At 35.2% G+C, this 18,495-nt stretch overlaps 1 protein-coding gene across 2 annotated transcripts in view; it reads left to right on the top strand.

Moving 5' to 3' along the window:
- Positions 1–18,495, top strand: part of GLS (glutaminase) — a 56,136-nt gene that overhangs the window by 18,513 nt on the left and 19,128 nt on the right. The window contains exons 7-15 of one of the 2 annotated variants that reach the window (XM_065068943.1): positions 1,089–1,147; positions 8,964–8,996; positions 9,252–9,310; positions 10,120–10,186; positions 10,708–10,758; positions 13,127–13,303; positions 14,432–14,563; positions 15,657–15,749; positions 16,587–17,023. In XM_065068943.1, coding sequence (XP_064925015.1) covers positions 1,089–1,147; positions 8,964–8,996; positions 9,252–9,310; positions 10,120–10,186; positions 10,708–10,758; positions 13,127–13,303; positions 14,432–14,563; positions 15,657–15,749; positions 16,587–16,733 — 818 coding nt within the window. In that variant the 3' untranslated portion in view covers positions 16,734–17,023. Of the gene's footprint in view, positions 1–1,088; positions 1,148–8,963; positions 8,997–9,251; positions 9,311–10,119; positions 10,187–10,707; positions 10,759–13,126; positions 13,304–14,431; positions 14,564–15,656; positions 15,750–16,586; positions 17,024–18,495 lie in introns of those variants that run through there. The other variant, XM_065068942.1, reaches the window with a different exon arrangement.

The following is an 18,495-nucleotide window of genomic DNA, read 5'->3' on the forward strand; positions in this document are numbered from 1 at the left end:
TGCTATTCCTCAGGTGAGGTCAGGACATGGTGGCATGTTGGTTGTGAAGTGGACAGAACCGGTACATGTAGTTTGCAATGTTAAGCAGTAAGAGACAGGAATCTTTGAAGTAGAGGAAATGGTAATCAAGAATGCCTCGTGACTTGGAACATAAGTGGTGACATTTTCAAGGGAATGGCATACAGTAAAATTTCTGAGGGTGTGTTGTGTTGTGTGGACTTCCCACATTGGTAAGCTTTTGAGTAGCTAAATGCTAAATAAATATTACACATACTTTTTATTCAAGTATACATGTAACATGGAGTTTGGGATTATTTTTTTTTTTGCTATATCCTGTGTGGCAGATTGAAGCCATAGAGATGTGCAGAAGAATCAAGAGCAAAACTTTTCTAAAAGTACTTTTAGAATAGGTTGTGTATGATTAAGTTGTTAACGTGCTTATGGACGGGAATGATACTGATATTGATAAGAGGAAGCTGGAATCAAGAGAAGCATAGCAAGAGCAAGTCAATTATAATTTAAATTCTAGTGAGGATAAATAATCTGTTATTTGTATTTCAGCAGCCACCAATAGAAACCTCTCATTCTTAAAAAGAATCAGAATGTTGTATTTATGTACAGCAGTAAGGAAATTCAAGAATTTTGTTTTATTTTAAAGGACTTGTATGAACACTTTTGAGACTGCTGAGACTTGGTAACTTGGAGAAAAATGGTAAAGTCCCTTAGAGGTTGTACCACTTGCAGATGTTGCATTGATCAAATCTTGGAACACTGGAGAGGATTAAACATTCTCAAGAAGAGAAATGATGCTAAACTGATTAATTTATTGGACTGTTAAGTAGCATTAGGCTGAGTGTGTTCTAAGCTGTAAAATATTTTGCTCAGAATTACAAAATATTGTGTATAATGTTGAGTTACAGTTTAATTTAGGATCATATGCCATAATCAGACCTTTAAGTCATTAATATATATCAATATATGTATATTAAGTCATACATTTAAGTAATGCATTAATATAAATCACTTGACCGGTTTTGTTTGACAAATGTGTCTTGGGATATATTTGTAATTGAAAACTTTTTTCACAGACAAGCCGCATAACCCTATGGTGAATGCTGGAGCAATTGTGGTCACGTCTTTAATCAAGGTAAAAAGTTCATTTTCAGTTTCTCTCGGAGTATTTTAACGGAGTGTAGAAAAAGTATCTTCTACAGATTATGGTTTGTTTTTATTTTGTGTGTGTAATACCTAATGGCAGTTTGCTCATTAGTGGATAGAGAAGTTCTGATGTTTTGGGAAAAGTAACACTTGAAACAAATGCAATATCAGACCAGCCATTTTTAAGAAGTAATGGTGCAGCTGAAAGACACTCTTTTTCCTTAGTATTTTTACTTTGTTTCCTTCTTTAACTGCACAACACTTGATAGTCTCTCTTGAGAATTGCCTCATACTTGTTGAACACTAAGAGTGTGTTCTCAGGAATATACTTTATAGCACTTAGAAATATGCTCCTGAATGCCTGATGTACTTTTATAGCATGAAGTTACCCAAATATTTCTTGCTGTGCAGAAGCAATGGAAGATACTGTACTTTGTACAGGAGCGATGCAGCTATATTTGCACCTCAGTACTGAATTTGTCTGCTATTAACATACTGTGCAACTAAATTATGCCTAACTTCTATGTTACGTAGTTTCTGTTGGGATGTTAAATGTTCTTTCGTAAAGTAGTGTGTTTGGAAACAGTTACCTATATTTTACTGCGTAAACTGTAACTGAATAATGACTTAACCTCTTCAGCCCGTGATCTTGTGACTTTTGGGAAGCTGTGTTTACTTTTCCTTAGAATAAGCTATATATATCTTTTCAAGCTGTAAGTGGTGTAAATTCCATGTAATGCTAATGTTTGCTAGATACTTTACTTGTATTTTTTGCCTTGTTTTGGTAACCACTTGTATAATTTTTTCTTTAAGTGCAACCACTTAGAATTGTGGGGAACATGTCAGTTCTCTGGAGTTTTGAAGTCCAGAACTTAATATTGTTACTTCAGAGGTCTAAAAATCTTGTTTACAGCCTTTGTCTTGGTTTTGTTTCAAATTCCATTAGCTACAGTGTGTTTCCTACTTCCTATTTCCAAGTTGTTGATTTTAAAATTACTTAGATCATGATTTTCTGTGTAACAACTCCTGCTTAAAGACATTTATCTTTAATAGCTGTAGGTGAAAGAAAATGGCCTTAAGTATGACAGGTAAATTTATTCACATTTAATATTTTTCTAAAGGTTGACTGAGCATTGAAATTCACTTGGTTAATAGTGAATTTTAAAATCTGATTTAACACATTTGTCTGAAATGTCAAAATGTTAGTCCTACGACAACATGCCCTCCTGGTTCTAAGGGAAAACACGAGCATGTGCCTCTTGCAAAAGGCACATAGTTCTTGATAAATGGTGTACTTCTAAATAGATAACATGGATTTGTTTACTGCATGCAATCGTGAGATTTCTTAGAAGGTTGGGGGATTGTTTTTGCTGGGTGTTTTCTTATTTATTTATTTGTTGTAATGTTCTTATTAAGAGTATTGCATTGCACTGACATCTTTGCATGTGGTAACTGCACGTCTAATGGGTGCATATCATACTTATCACACTCCATTATTTTCAGTGTGATTAAAATGGAGATTATTTTATGTACTGCTTCCACTAAGATACCATTTATCATTTGAATAACTAACCAAACTAAACATGTTCTGAAGAAAATCACATAGTGAGTCATGGGTAGAAAGTTACCCAGTCATATTTTTTGTGAAGTAACTTCTGTACAATTTGCAACTTAACAATATTCCTACTAATTATTCTGTGATTTAAGTGATTCACATTTATGTTTGATCTAATTTCAGACTTATTTTTAAAGTGGCCTCATTAACCCATGTTTTGCCCTCAGTTCCTCTGCATTTGTTCTGTTTATTTAAGGTGTTGCTTGTGTATCTTGAAGACTGTGTATGGCTCCTACAGTCGAAGAAAATTAAGGCATTATTAAACATGGTCTAATTCACCATGTATGACAGATATATATGTTGATAGCTATGGGGAGACTGGTGCTGATTTTCAGTGTTAAGAATGCTTTTACCTCATCTGAAATTATTTTCTTTCATCTTTCTGAGAAATTGATATAAGAATTCTTTCAAAATTCACCTACGTCGTACTGAATTCAGCAGCTGTTAGCATGCATGATCTTGCACACAACTGCCCTTGGAATCGGGCATAAATTATGATTACTTGTGGATAAGAGGTGATACTCAGAGTAATCTTTTTGTCAGAACACATCATATGTGAACATTTTAGGGGGAAAAAAAGAGTTCTTAGAAGGCACTCAGAACTGGGTATGGGATGCTGAATTTGGTATATACACCTTGGAACAGAGCACTGACCTAAAGTGTAATGTTATCTTTAGCCCTTGCTATTCATAATAATAAATAATAATGCATATGTGCATGTTATGTTGTACATTTGGCTTGCTTAGGCATGACTATATCATACTTTTACCAGCTAAAGTGATCCTTCTACTGTCTTGTGCTCAGAAATACGACATATTTACTCTGGTGCCTTGACTCACGGCCCTGCTCTAAATGTACTTGCATTACACTCCACAGACTGTTCCAGCAATTTAAGACATGTGTCTACGATAAAAAAGCTTTAGCAAAAAGACATCCCGTGGGCCAGTTTTAATGATATAAAATTTTTGAAGAACCCTAAGGACCTTTTCCCTTGTTTGTAATTGTACAGCCATTTGCCTTTATTACTAGCTACATAAATTATATGGTTATAATAATTTAAAAGTAATTGTTATCAAAAGAAAATTGCAGTGGCAATTACAGGAGGTTTTGGAGAAGTGATATTAGATATAATGGTAAATTCTCCCATGTCCCTGAGGAAATCCAGGTGCTTGGAAGATGATGATTCAGCTGGTGCAGAGGTTTAGTACAGATGCAGTGCTCTGAACTACACAGCTTTCTGTGCATCACACAGACTGGGAAACGTCTTCGTTGCCTGTAGCGTGGGTAGAATTTAACGCTTTGATCTGTTGTTTTTTCTTAAACCTTCAATTCAATTCCCAAAGCCTGTCAGCTTCAGGAATATGAGTGGTTGTGTCAGTAATTGCCCATTTCTGGGTATTTTTAGTGCCTGGAGAGGGTGGTGCCTTAGGGGTGCAAATAGGATGAAGAGGAAAGGTCCAGAGTGAAATATGTAGGTGACAAATGGCTGGGGAAGAATTCACCAGAGTACAAGGAATTTGGCTTACATCATTTTTATTGTATACTTCAAGAGTCCATCTGTAGATAAAAGCTTTCATAGTGTAACAGCAAAGGTTTGGGCAAATATATATCTATATATATATATAGATATATATATATATATATCTGATAAGTTCTGACAATGACACACACAATCTTAGACAGTGATGATAGACATGAATGCTCAGTGAAGGGAGGTGTTTTATAGTGTGAATTAACATGGGGAGCATTTAAGACACATTGGGGTGCATAGCAGTATTCATAGTCTTTGAAGAAAAATTAGTGCAGAAGAAAATGAAGATGATGATCTTACTGACTTAATTCAATGAAGGCTTTTCTTTTTTTGTATGAAACATAAAGAGGTGTATCTCTTATCACAGAATGTTAGGGGTTGGAAGGGACCTCGAAAGATCATCCAGTCCAATCCCCCTGCCAGAGCAGGAACACCCAGATGAGGTTACACAGGAAGGTGTCCAGGCGGGTTTTGAATGTCTCCAGAGTAGGAGACTCCACAACCCCCCTGGGCAGCCTGTTCCAGTGTCTGTTACCCTTACTGAGAAGTTCCTTCTCACATTTAAGTGGAACCTCTTGTGTTCCAGTTTGAACCCATTACCCCTTGTCCTACCATTGGTTGTCACCGAGAAGAGCCTGGCTCCATCCTCATGACACTCACCCTTTATATATTTGTAGACATTAATGAGGTCACCCCTCAGTCTCCTCTTCTCCTTCAGAGCTTTCTAAATATGCTGAAAAGCCATCAAATAAGTGTGTCAGAAAGTGTTGTAAAAGTATCTAATACTTGAGAGGTGGGAAAATGCATGGTTTATTTGACAACATAGTTAAATAAATAGTACAGACTTAGCTGAATTGCTCTATGCTACCCAGTCCAGTTATCCTTCCTGATAGACTGATGTGTAAATGTATATGCACACTGCTTTAAAATCTGTGCTGGTGTTGTGATCTTCTCTGCCAGATACTTTATTTTAGTGAAATTTCCTCTTTTCCTGGGTTATTAATTTTCTTGTAGTAACTAATTTTGGATAGAATGTACATTCATATTATTCTGCCCTTGTTTTTTATTATAACTCAAATGTATGAGATGTTACTTGACATAGAATATGTAGTAGTGATATTATAAATTACATGTGATCACAAATGTAAGTATTTAATACTGAAGGACACCAAAATAATTCTTACATATATTTGAAATAGTAAGAGTATTGGTCTTAGTGGATCAAATACTGTCTGTGACAGTGTGCTCTCAAGTATTTCAGTGCTGAAAATGGCACGCTAAGCAGTCAGGATACCAGCTCTCACAGAACAGGCCCAGATTAACAAATAAATTTAAAAATATATGTAAGTACAGGAAACTAAAATAAGAACGTGAATAGCTAATGTAAAATGCACAAATGAAAAAAGAGATTTCTCACACACTGACATAGTGTCATGATTTTTTTTTTTTTCCGGATGTTTTTTGTTGCAGCATATTGTTTGGTTATAAATTTGCTTTAAAAAAATTCCAGAAATTAATTTAAAAATAATCTTCTATTATTAGAAGATTATAAACTTCTCATGATACAGATGTTTTTATTATCTTGGCTTAGATTCAAAATTGAAAAACGATTTTAACAAGAGACACATGGTAAGAGCTTATGTGGTCTAATCGTATAAACACTGAATGTTGATCAGTGAAAAGTGGCTAATGCTAACTAAATAAATATTGCCTGATTTTGTCGTTGCAAGCTCTGGTAAGTATCCATGGGTCTCTTCTTTCCAATGTACATGTAGGCATGCAACCAATGCAACTGCTTATATTTTTTCTAGTAGAAATACAAGTTATAAAAGTATCTTTTTTTAAAAAAATGGGGGGAGGGAAGATCACTAAAACCTGACACAGTCAAAAAATTCAAATTTATGATTGACAGCCATAGTGTCCATTGTGGTTTAAGTGTTTACAAAATTTTATTGAGCTGTCTTCTGCAAGTTTGAATTTTCTGCCTATCAGTCTGCTTCAATTGCAACATTTTCGGTTTCATTTTGTATTCATTTAGAAGTGTTGTTTTCATATGTATATACACACAAGCATGTATCCAGTAAGTGTGTATATGAACATATGTTCTGGTAAATGTACTAAGTGTATGTGGAGTTAGTGCATGGAACGTTTCCTTTGTTCTAGACAGATAAATTTGCATCTGAACTTCAATAAAAATGCTTTTTAAGAAATATTGTTGCGGTGCCCCCAACCTCATAGGCTTATACAATCAAGCAATACAGTAAGAAGCACTTGTGCAAGAACACAATTTTTCTTGTCTCTTACATCTTTTTAAATTACAATGGAAAAGTTGCTCAGTATTCTGAATGTGAGGATTTTGTATTTGCAGTTGCATTTTAATCATAGAATGTGTGTTGCCTCTGTGTCTCTTCAGCTTTTTAAGAGGAGCAGCATAATTCTGTCAGCTGCTGAAAGAGGGAAATTAATATGTTGGGGTTTTTAGTCATCATGCATATGAAAGAAAAGTTTTCTCTTTTATTAACACGTTACAGTTAAATCCCTACTGAGGCCTTGGTTGTATGATCACTTAAGCAAATATTTTAGGTATACAAGCAGTGAGATTTCAGTAATGATGCTTTCATGTTTAATACAAAGTACCAATGCGAGTGTGTGGAACGTCACCGACTAGAACCACATCATCTGAGTTAGGAGACAGAAGATTTTCTTCCCAAAATACGAGATTAGATGTTAATTTTAAAAGGAAACCTTTGCTATAACAAGTTGATGTGGAAAAAGTTTGCATTGAGTCTGTTGCCCACGAATTTTATATGCTGCTAGTAAAGCCAGGTTTTTGTTGAAGGGCTAGGAATTTTTTTTCAAATGGGAAAAAAAAAAGTGAAGTATTATGTATTTATATTTTTGCGGAAAGCATGATCCCTTTCTCCCTCTTCCTTTTTTTAACAAAAGAACTTGTTTCAATTTATTATACATGTCTAACCATACAATTATCAATGCAGCATCCCATAACTAATGCTGACCCACTTTCCCAGAAAAAGATGTTCATTGTGCATTTGAAAGGTTAAAAAGGTTTTTGTGGTTTAAATGTTGTTACATATTTTACAGCATTAGGATCTATGGAATATTTTGACAACTGCAACAGTTCAATGAAGTTGGTAATTTCTTCTTTTAATTATTTTTCATTGAACAGATTTGGAGTTAATTTTTTAAGACTTGTGTTCTGGTATATTATACAGGAACATTTTGATGAAATGTATCATGTTTTTTTTTTTATCTTATTGCAAATTAGCTAGAGATTATTGCCTTTAAAGTTACTAGCCTTTAAGCATAAGGTAACCACTGGTGCATAATTTTGACCAAGCAGCGTGGTGTCCCGTGCAGCTAGTGATGGTACGTGTGTGGCTGCACATCCTCGTGTAGATGAGCTGATGCATGGGCTTCCGAGGTTATCGGCAACACCCTAACCCACGTACAGAGTGGGGAATGAGACTGGCTTTACACAGTTCATTAAGTAAAATATTGGTTGATAGATATAAAGCTTCACTTTTTCCACGTCCTTCCCCGTTCCCATACTAAACACAGCGCAAGTAGCGTCTTGAATTGTTTGAGATATGTTAAACAGAGTTTTGTTATCTAAATCAAGTATCTTTAATATTAAAAATTATTCATAAAAAACAACTCCAGATACATTGTTTCCACTTGTGTATGTGATGCCATTGTTTTTTTTAAACTTCCTCAAAAAATTCTGCTTGGCTACTTAAATTAAAAACTCTCCCCAGTAGAACATTTGCTATTTTTTACCTCCCACCCCTCTTTCAATGTCTTGCTATAGGAATTTGTGAAAGGTTGCCTGTCAGAGACCTGTAAAGAATTAATCCATCCTTCACTGGCAGCTACTAAATCTCAGATTGTTCTTAAACAGGGGAAAAAAAAAAAAGCCCCAAAATAACACCCCTCGTCTTCCCTGAAAAAAGCAAAACACCAAACACTTAGAATTAAGTTTCACTAATATCCTTCTTAAGTTGGATTTAGATTTTTTCCTTACATTGCTAGCCCAATAGTGTACTCTATGACGTGTTATTCTATTTTTCTAACTGTTTAATTTTTAGTAGGTAGGACTTGAATCAGATATTAATTGGATATATTTGATTAAACGCAATTAATTGAAGTCTTCAACTAAATTCTTAGTATGGGCTCCAGCCATGGAAATAACTTCAGTAGCCTGAACTTTCCTATGCTCAGCTCTGTTAGTAGTGTCAGAATACCTTTGGGTTACTAATCTATAAAAAGATAGTGTTTTCATTATAATTATCCTGACTGTAGTTACTTTTGTATTTTTTTCTTTAACATACTACATTACTTATGCTAAACACATAAAGCTGAATAGAGAGCACTTAAAGCATACCTTTTTCAGTTTAAATTCATTTCCAACATACAGGTGTTTGATAGAACTCTTATAGGATTATTTAATTTAAATGATAATTAAAGATTTACTTATCTAACACTTTAATTTTTTCATTAATATATGAAATGATTGTAGTACCTTATTCTTAATTAGCCTCATACCGTAGTTGTATGCATTAAAAGTCCTAATACTGTTAAGTGAACTAACTTCTTTCTTATGTTAACAATTCTTGTAAATTATTTTTTCTTTTCTTTCAGCAAGGAGCAAATAATGCAGAAAAATTTGACTACGTAAGTTAACGTTACAATATTCCTTTTTAATAAAATTTAATGGTAGAAGTCCCAAGATTACAGGGGAATTGCAAGTGAAATTTTAGTAATTTCAAATGTTTTGTCTTTTATCTTGGTTGTTTAAACATTCAGTGGTTTGGATTGCGTTTGTAAAATTGTGTTACAAGGTCTAGGGTAAGGCTGGATTGAAAGTTCGTTAGTTATAATGTCTGGCAATGTTAGCATGCTTTCCCTCCTCCTTTCTGTCTCTAACAGGTGATGCAATTCATGAATAAAATGGCTGGTAATGAGTACGTTGGGTTCAGTAATGCTACGTAAGTATCTTTTATTTACTTCCTGAAGTTAGCTGGAAAATGCCTCAACTGATAATTGGCATATTGAGCTTATGGCAAAGTTTAGTAATTTACATTGAAACCGTCATTTCATCCCTGATATTAGAGGGTGTCTTTGGCTTAAAATTTAAAAGAATTGAAGTTGTGCATGTCTCTGACAGCAGTGTGGCTAAATCTCACATAAAAATCTCTTTGAAATGTCAATATTCTGTTGTAGTGCTTTGTTGGTTCTATGGCAGGCAGAGCTCTAAGTGCAACTCTTACCTTCCTGGCATTCAGATTAAAAATTAAACTCTGCACGTTGATGGCTGCAGATCAGATGTTTAGAAAGCACACTTCATGCAACTGGGACTCTTAATATTTTTTAAAAAAATTATTTTGCATATTTAAATTATTTTCTACAACACTGCCCCCCCCGGCCCTGTTAGCTCAGTGTATAGCACTCCAAAAATCTCAAGAGCTTTTAGAGGCAGCACAGGTGCAGAAAAGAAGGAGATAACTAGTGTTTTTCCTGAGCTCTGTTAACATGAAAGTGTTTAGCATGGAAGGAACCAGACAGGAGAGAATTACGCACCCGTGTGTCTGTACGGGTTCCTCCTTCAGGCTTCATCCTGAACATGAGCATCACAACAAACCAGGCAGCCATCAATCTCGTCACCATTTGATTTTCTGTGCCATTAGCAGAATATTTGTGTTCAGATTAATGTATCCTTTACAAGCAGTTTTATTGAATCACATCTCTGAAGTTCAGCTTTTTTCTGAAAGTTTGACAAGTTTTTTTTTTTTTTAAGGTTCCAGTCTGAAAGGGAGAGTGGAGATAGGAACTTTGCAATCGGCTATTACTTGAAAGAAAAAAAGGTTGGTCTCTCTTGTTTATTATATTTTGAAGACTGTGTAGTGTTGTTTTTTTTTTTTCTGTGGTCTATGAAGATTTCAAATTTATTTAATATACAGTATGGCATAAATGATTCTAAACTGTGTATGTTTTCGTACTGTTACTCAACATGCTGTCATTTAGAAGCATTGATACTTATTATAATAGAACACCCGTAATCTTTTTTCTGTATCACAGCCATGATAATTTGTTCAGTTTGTCATAAAATGCATAATCTGTGCTCTATAGAAGATGCAGTTTGCAGATTTACAGATATTGAAATCTGTAGTGAAAAATATTTTAATATGTAGCTTATTGACCTCACTGCACTGTTATGTTAAAATCTGACTTGTTTCAATATAGCTCCTTATTGCATTTTAATAAATACGTAATTTTAAATCTGCCTAATGCTTAACATGCTGACAGTGATATAGCTTAATTTATGTCTCTCTAGAAGTGATATTTAAAAAAAAAGTTAACTGAAGACTCTATTTTTCTTTCTCAGTGCTTTCCTGAAGGCACAGATATGGTTGCTATACTAGACTTCTATTTTCAGGTAAGTGACTTTAAAATTTAGCCTCATTATAGATCTGAATTACTGTTACAAGCAGTAGAAACTGATTTGTTCCTAGATATGAAGGCTCTAATGACTTATATTTAGTCTTGTCAGCCTCTGTTAAACTCCATTTGGAACTTTTGTGCATTTGATGTGTCCATATCTGCTTTTGTTTAGGTGATGTATCAGTGCCTTTATTGCTAATGTAAACTAGCAATGGTCTTTGAAACACTAGTAGTTAGAAGCTTAAAATGTCTTGTATTACAAAATGCTTCTGCTTCTTTGGGTTGATGATCTTTATTGTGCTGTGAAGTACTTTAGACTCCGTGTGCATGCTCTATTGGAAGCTCAGGGGAAGTGCTATAAACAGAATAATTATATTAATATAATTCCTTTTTGTTTAATTCAATGCTTATAAGTAAAACAAAGAATATAGGCATATATATTCTCCTGTCCACTGGTTGGTGTTTTTATTTTCTTTTTCACTTTCAGCAAGTTGCTTGCAACTGTCACAAAATGGGAACTTGGCCAGCGTGAGGTGTTTTGTCAGTGAGGGTTTCCTAGTGTTAAAACATTCACAACTCAGCTCTGCTGCATGAGGTTTTCAAGAGGCAGTTTCAGTTGTGTTGCTGGGATAGTTTTGTTTGTTTATTTGTTTTTTAATCCAGAGTTTAGTTCTCAAAATGAATCTGGTTTTGATTCGTGAGACTTGCTCTTAGCTATGCAAATTACAAACAATATATTTTTAAATGCAAATTTTATCTGAGTTTTTTGTATTGGGATGTACCCACTCTAGTCTTTAAATCAAAGGACTGTTTATGAAGTAAGGGATACGTGATTACCCTTAGTTGACCTCTTGTTGAGGTACAAACTAATAGTCCACGGTGAATTTCTGCTATTGCAGAACAAAACTGATAGTTTCTTTGAATTTACTGTTTGAACAGGCTTTTTAAATGCTTTCTGTCTTAACTGCCTTGTGTCCTGATTTGCTTCTGAGTGCAAAGCTATTCATAAGAAAAGCTAAAACTAACTTTTCTGATGTATTTTAATTTGGCCTAATTTTTGTGCATTGTGATCTCTAATTTCATGACTGTGTGTCAGTTCTTTTTTCCCATTGCAAAATTCCCTTTTCACTCCATACTCAGAAAAAGGGCAGCTCATAGATGAGTGGCAATTCTGTTTTCTTTTCTCCTCACTCTACAACGCTTGCTTTCCAACGCTCTACTCAGATTCAACCTAAAAGGTTATTTCTTTCTTTTCTTTGGGTTTTCTGCGATGCTCTGTCCTCCCTTGTGTAATTGGGAACTTTCTGAACAGAAATAAACTTATTTTCTTGTTGTCTCTGTAAAGCAGGGATAGATTATTCTCACTTTAGAGAACGGAGGTACAAAATGCAGGTGCTTAAACTTGAGAACCTAGAAACACTTTTTTTTTTTTTCAAAGTAGGTGTTATCATGTAATACTTCATATGTTTAAAACACGGTTGCCATTTTAGATGCGTCTCTGACAATCTCTTGATTTGCAACTCCAGTTGATTGGACTAGGATGTATTGAGTTTGGCACCCGGAAAATAAGAATTCCAGGTAGTAACTACTCATGCAAACTTGGTTTAGGTAATTTCATGAAGTATCATGTAATGACTGTTTGGCAAAAGCAAGAATACAAGCACTAGTTTGTTTACTTTTCAGAGTAGCATTTCAGGTTGAAACCAGCTTATCTTTTGGTTTCTGCAGAAATGAGGCAGCATCAGGTGATGGCATGATATCACATTCCCTGATGTGTCACCAAAGTATGTATAGTCTGTAATGAAGCAGGGATCCTGGGAGAAACTATTATATGGTCGTAGCTTTAACATATCAAGTATATGTGAGAAAAAAAGTGAAATAAGGCTGCATCAGCAGGAGGTGCTGGCATTAAGACTTGCATGTGCTAGAGTTTGCAGCTTTCGAATGTACTTGTAGTAGCGTGTGGGGTCTTCTAAGGCTTAAAAAAAAAAAACCCACACAAAACAAATTGAAGAAAAACAGTCATTCTGTGGCTTTGCCATTTAAGCAGATACACAATACTGAGATTGTTTTCCAGACCTCTTCCTCTCAAAGAAACATAAGGGGGGTGGGGGGAAGAATCAGACGGAGACACTCATGACAAATACTGTTTCAAACTATTGAGAGGGCTTACAAACACTGTTGCTGGGATCTTTGTAGTAGGAATTCAGACCATATTAATTGACGCTACTAGTGTCACCTGTAACGAATGTTATGCTACAGGTTATTTTATGATATGTTATTTCTGTAGAGAAATATTGTTGATCCTGGCCTTCCTGTGTGAGAAGTATCAGTTCTTATAATCTCTATTTCTTTTTCATAAGCTTTGCTCGATAGAAGTAACGTGTGAATCAGCAAGTGTGATGGCAGCAACTCTGGCTAATGGTGGATTTTGCCCAATCACTGGGGAAAGAGTCCTGAGTCCCGAAGCAGTCCGGAATACCCTCAGTTTAATGCATTCCTGTGGCATGTATGACTTTTCAGGGCAATTTGCCTTCCACGTAAGTATTGTTTTCGGATATTTGTTATAGCTGACCAGGGAGATTAATTTGTACTATTGTTTTCCAAGTTCCAAGGCTTGCTTCTGGGGGAAGAGGAGGAGGTGTTACATGGATTGCTTAGAAATTGAACACACCTTGTGGGAAAATCTCACCTAGGATTCATGGCACTACTAGTACAGTTTACCTTATAGCACTTACTGTTCTCTGCCACTTGATATTTTGGAATCCTTTTCATGTGGAAATGTGAATACTGTCTCTTAAGAAAGGCTGTTAATGATGCAGATGTAGCTGGAAGCAGCAGAAGTGAAGAACTCCTGCTATATGGGGGTGAAAGATTGCACAGCGCCTTTGCAGACAGTTGCTTTTTCTTTACTAAGGCTCAGGAATTGTCCTCGTGTTGTAAAAGTGGCTGTCATACGCAGCATATGTACGATGCTTCTATTTTCCAGCAGTTTGTTCCTCATGCATAAGTATTTTAAGATGTACTGTGTCTTATTTATGTTTTCAGCATTTTGTTTTGAGCATTTCTAGTTTTTTTCTTATTGCATACATGTGAAGTCAGTTACGATGGTTTATGTGACCTAGAAATTATTGCTTACAGAGCTATGAGGATATGTGACATGTTAGTTTCTGCTGGAAAAAAGCAATATCTTTATCTAGATTGTAAATAAATAGCTATTGTATGATTTCATGGACAGATTCTTCTGTTTTCTTCAGTTTTTGTGTTTTTTTACCTTTTCAAGTCAAAATTTTTTTTCAATGTATATTTGTGATACTACCTTGTTGCAAGCTGTTCATGATGACACACTCCAAGATACACTTCTGTACTACTGCTTAGTCATAATTACTTTTTATAGTAGATTTAAATTATCTTTTGTGCTGTATTACTGAATCTGTGTTACTAAAAGCAATGATGAGTCATCCTGTACATTGGATTGCCATGAACTGTGCTTCAGGTTGTTGTCTATCTAAGAAGAAATAAGCAAGAATGCTTTCCCACCTTAAAGTGCTTTCCAGATCTACATTTTATAAATGCTGCATAACAATCTTCAGTAAAATGCCAAAGCATTGTGTTAGAATAGTGAAGAATGTTTGCAGAGAACAGTAATTCTCTATTTTTTTCTGTAGGTTGGTCTTCCTGCGAAATCTGGAGTTGCTGGTGGGATTCTTCTGGTCGTTCCTAACGTCATGGGCTTGATGTGCTGGTCACCTCCATTGGACAAGATGGGCAACAGCGTTAAAGGAATTCACTTCTGTCATGTAAGCAGCATTGCCTTTTTTTATGTTGTTTTGGGTTTGTTTTCCTTTTGCAGCTGATGTTTACTGAGCTTCAGTTAGCATAGCTGAGATCTAAGTGAATTCGTGATTTGTTCCTCTTAATACATCATAAGTTTCATTTGAGCCAAGGGTGAAAAGTCAGAGACACTTGCATTTTAGTAATAAATAACACTTTTAATTCAGTGAGCATTAAGAAAATATGATGCCAGAAACACTGGAGAAATTGATGGTGGATAAGCTTTGAAAAGGAACACAGGTTTTGGGCAAGCTCTTCCTGGCTTTATCTCCTGCTTTTGAAAGGGCTGTGGGCAGTGTTGACAGCAGCCTTAGAAGCAGAAGAGACTTTGTAGAGTACCTTGTAATGATTAATAAAGATGTTTTGTGGGAGAGGTAACATAGAAAAATGTTGCCTTTTTTTATTTTCTCTCGAAAACTACCTTGTAATACCAATTAAGTAATTATAAATGGGGATGGGAGTTGGGATCTTAAAAAGGAGGAATTTAAATATAGAATCACAGATCAATGGGTAGGTGAAGGATTTACTGCCTTTTTTGTTATAATAAGACCTAAAGCCTGATAGATGGTCATGGCATACAAGTAATATGAATGTAACATTCACTTTTAAAAATAAACAGCATAGCAAAGTTCTGTAATAATAACTTTTCATGTTGTAAATCAAACTGAATTAAAATCCATTATGTCGCATATTTTCTTGTTTTATCCTTTTGATTAAAGTTTTATGTACTAGACTAGCCCAGACTATTCTTCCTGTTCCTGGGGTGTTTCATGCAGCTGGAGTAGAAATATTTTGAAATAGATATTTTGCAAATTGCTAGTTTTGTACCTTTTTTTAAAGAGGAGTTTAAAGGTGTTATTAGAGCTTAATCATATCATTGTATTAGGTTCAAAAGGCCTTATAAACATTGGTATTGATTTACTAAATCAAAAAAAGAAGCTTCTGTTGTCACTGGTTTAAGTTATAAGGATATGATGTAAAACATCAGTGTTAGTATAATGTCATATGTATTTGACTATAATATGCAAATAATAATATGTGTTCTCTAAATATTTGCAGGATCTGGTTTCTTTGTGCAATTTCCATAACTACGATAATTTGAGACACTTTGCGAAAAAGCTGGATCCTCGCAGAGAAGGTGGTGATCAGCGGGTAAGTTAGTATGTGTGTTTAGTGAGTATTGCTTGTAGACATCAGAAGAAATGCAGAAAGTTCTTCTCTGAAGGCAAAACTGCTCAATGACATGTATTGCATCAAAGCTTTCACGTAAACTAGTTAGTATGAATTACTAGTGGACATTTAACCTGGGTGGACCACGCCATCGCAGGGTTTTGTACAGTAGAATTTCATATTAGATTTGTAACTCCATTTCATGCAGTTATCTCCCTTGCTAGACTAAGTGTCCGGTATCTGATAAAAGTCACAAAGAGTTTTGCTGTTCTGGTTGCCTTTAATAAAGATTTGACCAGCTGGGGGGCTTAGCCTTTCTGATCTGTGCTGCATGAGCTGTACGTTCAGCATTTTTTCACAGTGTTATCTCTGAGAGCACGTGACTTTGCTGAGAGTTGCACAGGCCCTGAATTCAGGCGTTACAGTGCTGTAGAGAAGTGCCTGTTCCTAAGGACATGGTATATATTATATAGGCAATCTCTGAGAATGAACTGAATCCACTGCAGCTACATGGACAAAAGATGGGAGGGTTCTTCAGATAAGGAGAACCTCTTTGCTTTTACTCCCAGTAATGTTTTAACTAGGGCATGAGGATTTCAGGAAAATATACACTAGAATGATTTTTAAAGTGCTTCTGTTTGCATGCATACATCTGAAAAAATGCCCAATTTGCAATCTGAATCTTTTTATAACTGGAACAGAGAAAATAACAGTTTATGTGAAGAGGTGAAAACTTGAGTCTGTTAGCATTGACTGCAAGTATGGATTTTTTTTCCTTCAAATACACTAATAAATAACGTATGTTGCTTGAACAACTAGCATTCCTTTGGACCAATGGACTATGAGAATCTCCAGCAAGAACTTGCTTTAAAAGAAACAGTATGGAAAAAAGTGTCACCTGAATCAAACGAGGACATCTCCAGAACCGTAGTGTATAGAATTGAAGGTCGGGGAGAGCAAAACTAAACGAATGAGTTCTAGTTTCATTAAATTCTTCATTTTAAAAACCCTCAAGCATCTCTAGTTTTAACTTCAATTTGAATATTGTTCGCCTGGTGTTTCATTTATATATACATTTTGTGTAAATTCTGTATGCTATACCAAAAAGACTGTCAAAGTTCAAGGTGGGGGTGGAAAAAGCACATGCAAAAAACTAAACCAAACCAAAAAAACACCAAAACCCAGAGCTGTTAACTGACTTTTGTAGTTACTTAAAACACACTTGCTTAAAAAAAAAAAAAAAAGAAAAAGAAAAAGGTAAATCTGAATGTTTCCAAAGATATACCACTTTGGTGTATATCTGTTTATTTTTGTTTGTATCTGAGAATTTTAAGTAAATTAACTCTAGAGCAGAGCAAGAACTTAACAATGTGTCCTCTCATCAGGGTCAGCATGTAAAGACAGGAGAATTTTAATTAAAATATGAAGTAAAATATTGTCAGCAAACTACAGCAAATTCATGAATCTCTAAATATTTGTGTATTGAGTCGAGATAGGTTCTGAGTTGTGTTATTACCATAGGCTTTTTTTTTTTTTTTGTAATATGAGCTTTCAAATTCCTTTGAACAGAAAAGGATCCTTTGCATATGCCATGCTAATGGAGATTATATAAATATACATATAATTTTTTAACAAACCTCTAATGATTATTAATGATAACATTTAAATGAAAAGAGCAAAAATGGTTTGGGAGCATTGAGAGAAGGGACACCAAAAATCCTGTCTGATCTGCAAGTTGACTAATGCAGCAGAAAGATTTCTTAGCAAAGTATTTGGAGTGTGTGCTGGAGCGGGTGGTGATGACTCAGAAGCCTGTCGGGCTCCACCCTGCAGAGGAATGTCAGCAAGCCTGGGTTTACAGTGGAAACCAACCAACTAGGAGCAGGAAATGTGTTCTGAGAAAAGCAGCTAGGTATATAGCATTAAAACTGTTTCCAGCTGACTGATTTTTCAACCACTGATGAGTGTGCATGTTCATATGTGTCATCAGAGGTTTAATTTCCTTACACAAGAGCAAATTTTAAAAAAAATCAGCATTAATTGCTGCTTTTAAAAATGAGAGTGAGCTTGCACCTCTGTCAGCTTGCTGAGAAACTGGATTTGCATTATTCTACAGGCAACTGCATCTGTTCATTTGCATAATTTGATAATTTGGAGTATCTGAGTAGGGTGTAGCTTGAAAGGGTATATGTAACCTTGGAATAAACTCAATAGGCAGTGCTGACAGAGGGCACAGACTTGCTAAATTCTTGACACTTGTAGCTATTAGACTTTTAATGATGCTAAAAATCTTAGAAAAATTGTTACAGAGTTGTCCCCGTTACAATTTTGCAGATAATTCGATATATTGCGCTCCCAGTGCGCATCGTGCGGAGTCCTGGTTTATAAAACTGTGGAACGCATCTGCAAGTAATGATCACTGATACTAACTTGTAGAGGATTTTAAGAGACAATGGGAGATAATTCCTAATAACATGTCCACCCCTTCTCCCAGTCCTGCTCCCTCTTTAGTTTATCTAAAACTTCTAAGTGCATTCCTAAGTGAATTTTTGCAAAAAGGGAGAGTCAGGTTTTTCCTGCCCCTTTTTTTGACCCATCTGTTTGTTTGTTCAGGAAGGTGCATAAAGCAAACCAAATGTTCTCAGAGAAAGCAAGCTGTTCTTAATTACTCTCATTAGGTAGTGTTAGTTCTGCATAAACATTTGAATTAAGCTCTGACTAAACCCTG

This window comes from Columba livia, chromosome 7 (genome assembly GCF_036013475.1).
Source record: "Columba livia isolate bColLiv1 breed racing homer chromosome 7, bColLiv1.pat.W.v2, whole genome shotgun sequence".
NCBI classification, from domain to species: Eukaryota; Metazoa; Chordata; class Aves; order Columbiformes; family Columbidae; genus Columba; species Columba livia.